At 36.1% G+C, this 3,788-nt stretch overlaps 1 protein-coding gene across 1 annotated transcript; it reads left to right on the top strand.

Annotated features, from left to right (window-relative positions):
• Positions 1 to 873: 873 nt before the first annotated feature.
• LOC107907764 (uncharacterized) lies at positions 874 to 2,983 on the top strand. The gene is made up of 3 exons (XM_016835084.1): positions 874 to 1,669; positions 1,872 to 2,513; positions 2,598 to 2,983. Exons 1-3 carry the CDS (start codon positions 874 to 876, stop codon positions 2,981 to 2,983), a joined length of 1,824 nt encoding a protein of 607 aa, XP_016690573.1.
• The last annotated feature ends 805 nt before the right edge of the window (positions 2,984 to 3,788 follow it).

The raw sequence follows: 3,788 nt of genomic DNA, 5'->3' as shown, positions 1-3,788 counted from the left end.
CTAAATCCTAAAAACTCGAAAACAAATAACTCTTAAGACGTAAGCACAAAATTCTCTAATGTGTTATGAGTTCTAATCTCTAATGAGTGTATTTTTTAAGATTGTAAAAAAATCTATTTATATGTTAAATTCATAAGTCAAATAATAATAAAATAATTTAATTAAATTAAAATTTTATTAAAACAAATAAATAATTATTTCTTAAATTTAACTAAAATAACAATCATACTTAACTGTTATCAAATGTCATTTCAACCTTTTTAAGTGCCTTAATAGATTTCTCAGCAACGTTGAAATTTTCAGTCAAGACAGTCCTCGTAAATCGTAATACATGCTCATATTAATTCAGATAAACACTATTCTAAATTAATTAAAAATCAAAATTAAACTTTAAAAAATGATCATTTCCTCTTCTCAGAGCATCTGGTTGCAGCAGCAGCTCTGCTATTGTCCTTGCTAAAAGAAAGTTGAACTCTTTTCATTTTCCAAATGGCCTATTATCAGAATATTTGAAAAAGAAAAAAACACCCAAAGACCAAAAAGCAATTTGCAGAAGCTGCTGATCAAGAGCACGAACAGTTAATGTAATCAAAACCCATTGTGAGTTTTGTCTGTTGATTCCCTTCTTACATTTATTTTTTTGGTTTCTAAATGGAAAAAAGGATTAAAAATAAGAACTTTTGTCTGTTTGGTTGCAGAGAAATGGTGGGAAAGCAAAGAAAAAAATTCCAAGAATGACCCATTAGTTTGCTGTAGCCTGGTTTCTGTCAGTTTTTAATTGTTTATTTATATGCTACTGTCATTTTCTCATATATATATATATATATATTTTTCCTTTGTTTTATTTAAAATTTGACAGCATTGTTTTAGAAGATGAGTAACAGTTTTTTCGCCATTGTCTATTATGATGGAAAGATTTCTAAGAGTGATACAGATGTTGTATTTGAATCTGATGATCCTATAAGCTTAACCTTTATAAAGGACATTCCTTTAGAGGAAATGAAGTGTAAAATCAATAGAAAAATAGGAGCTGGAAATACAAAGACAGTATCTAGTCTTACATATAGATTTCCAGTGTCTTTAATTCGAGGAGCTTTCGTATATAGAGCAGTAGTTATTGATGATGATGATGATGTCACGACTATGATCGCCGCGCATGAGAAAAGTGGGAATGTTAATCTCGAGCTCTATGTGAAGCTCGAGGATGTTGAAAAAGGATGTAGGGACGTCAATGTTCCGGCACCTAATCCGGAAATTCAACCTATTAGACAATGTGAGGCCGAGATACCTTCAAGCTCCCAAGTAGCAACCGAAGCTGCTATTGATTTGAACATTGTACCATTCGGTGAATCCTATGTGTTCGAGGAGTACGAGAACGAGGATGAAGATGAAGAGGATAGAGATTCTGATGTAGAAATCATTCCGGCCCCTGGTCCCCATTTGTCATCAAGTATCGGATCTAGCCGTGATCTTCCTGCAATGCAAGCTCATGAATTTCCCGAGTATGCTCATATAATACCGAGCCTTATGACTTATTCAGAGACTGGTGATCTTTGTATTGGGATGAGATTTCCGACGAAAGATGCTGTGCTTTCAGCTATCAAGCATTACAACATTAAACAATCTGTGGATTACAAAGTGATTGTGTCGACACCAACGAAATATGTGGGTAAGTGTATAATGTTTGGCCAAGGATGTAAGGAGCATTAGAGCAACGTTTATGAAGAGGAATCGAATATGGGAAGTTCGAAAATATAATGGTCCTCATACTTGCAGAGTAGAAAGGATATCGCAAGATCATAAAAAATTAGACTCGAATGTGATACGTGACTTCATAGTTCCATTAGTCAAAGAAAACTTGCCTATTTCAGTTTCGGATTTGATTGTTGAGATACGAACTCGGTATGGATACTGCGTCTCGTATAGAAAAGCTTGGAATGGAAAGCAAAAGGCAATTGCTGAATTGTATGGTGATTGGGATAAATCATATAATGATTTGCCTAACTTGTTGGCTGCAATGCAACAATATGTTCCGGGTACCGTGGTGGAATTACAAACACTGCCTGCTTATGATGGAAATCGATTAGTGGAAGGTAAACGTGTTTTCCATCGTTTATTTTGGACATTCAGGTCTTGTATTGAAGGGTTTCGGTATTGTAAGCCTATTGTTCAAGTAGACGGTACGTTCTTGAATGGGAAATACAAGGAAACATTGTTGTTGGCTATTTCACAAGATGGAAACCACAATATTCTACCGTTAGCATTTGCTATCGTTGAGGGCGAGACGAAAGAGGCTTGGGCTTTCTTTCTGACAAATTTAAGAAAGCATGTTAAACAAATGGGCATATGTTTGATATCGAATTGGAATGAATCAATCAAGTCCGTGATCAGGAGTAAAGGAATTCGTTGGGTTCCGCCGTATGCATACCCAGTATACTGCCTTCGGCATGTTGCAGTAAATTTCATGAAAGAATTTAACGATAATGAGTTACGTCAAGAAGTTGTCAGCATGGGTATGTAATAATTTTTATCAAATAACATGCTGATTTTTAATTGTATACCTCTGTGGTTAATATATATATTTTTTTCTTTAGCAGGCAATGAGTTGACAAGTACTCGATTTCATCAAAGATTGGAAAATGTACGAAAAAAAAACAGTCGGGCAGGCGAATGGTTGGACAATATCTCGAAAGAAAGGTGGACTTTGTCATATGATGGAGGGCGACGTTATGGTCATATGACGACCAACTTAGCTGAATTTATCAATCCAATGTTTAAGGGGACGCGTCATCTTCCAATTGCTGCTTTAGTCCATGAATCGTACAGTATGTTAGCTCAACTTTTTGTGGAGATGGGTAAGAAACAACTTACGATGATGGACTCGGGACAAATTTACTGCGAATTAGTGACACAGGAATTACAAGAAAATTGTTCAAAAGCTAAATCTCATCGTGTTCATGATTTTTCGCATGCAAATTGTTAAGAAATGGCTTAAAATTGGTAGTGGATTGTTGTTGTTGGTAGTGGGTTGTTGGTGGTAGTGGATTAGTGGATGGTTGTTGGTGTCCATTTTCAACCACAAATCTTTGCCAAAGTTTTGGACAATTATGTCCTTGAACTCTCTTATAAATAGAGAGGTTCATTAGCCATATTCATCATCCCAAACCAAGAGAGAGCAAAGCTTGTTCTTTGAAAGCTAGGATTTTAGCTTTCGGGTTTTCTATAGGGGTTGAGAGTTGTGAGGTTCTCGGGTTGTGTCTTGAGTGTAAAACACTTGTAATCTTCATCTTGTTATAGTGAAATTTCTTTTCGCCTCTGCCCGTGGACGTAGGCATTAAAGCCGAACCACGTAAATCCTTGTGTTCACTTTATTTTTCGTTCCGGTCAATTTACTTGTAGTCATATCGGAGTTCTCGAATCGATCCTTTCCGCAACAAATTGGTATCAGAGCGTAGTTGAAGGAGTGATAATATTTTCTGAATTGCCCTGTGACTGCAGCTTTGTCTGATCTTTCACATCAGGAAGAAAATATTATCATTCATTCAAAGGTTCCAAATTATGGCTACAAGTGTTTCATCGACTAAGTATGATGTCGAGAAATTTACCGGGAAAAATAGTTTCAGTTTATGGCGCATCAAGATGCGGGCAGTGCTGGTTCAACAAGGATTGCTAAAAGCATTGTCTGGTAAAGATAAATTACCAAGCACGCTTTCGGAAGAGCAAAAGGATGACATGCTAGAAAGAGCACATAGTGCTATTCTGCTATGTCTAGGAGATGAAGTGCTACG

The sequence above is a fragment of the Gossypium hirsutum genome, chromosome A08 (genome assembly GCF_007990345.1).
Source record: "Gossypium hirsutum isolate 1008001.06 chromosome A08, Gossypium_hirsutum_v2.1, whole genome shotgun sequence".
Taxonomy (NCBI): Eukaryota; Viridiplantae; Streptophyta; class Magnoliopsida; order Malvales; family Malvaceae; genus Gossypium; species Gossypium hirsutum.
Note: the sequence above shows the minus strand (reverse complement) of the source record. Positions and strands in the feature narration are given on the sequence as shown.

Bases quoted from the DNA above. Each gene is read 5' to 3' on its own strand.
- LOC107907764 (XM_016835084.1), top strand. From the start codon at position 874: ATGAGTAACAGTTTTTTCGCCATTGTCTATTATGATGGAAAGATTTCT. The intron at 1,670-1,871 runs GTAAGTGTATAA...TGCCTATTTCAG, and splicing joins GACACCAACGAAATATGTGG to TTTCGGATTTGATTGTTGAG. The intron at 2,514-2,597 runs GTATGTAATAAT...TTTCTTTAGCAG, and splicing joins TCAAGAAGTTGTCAGCATGG to GCAATGAGTTGACAAGTACT.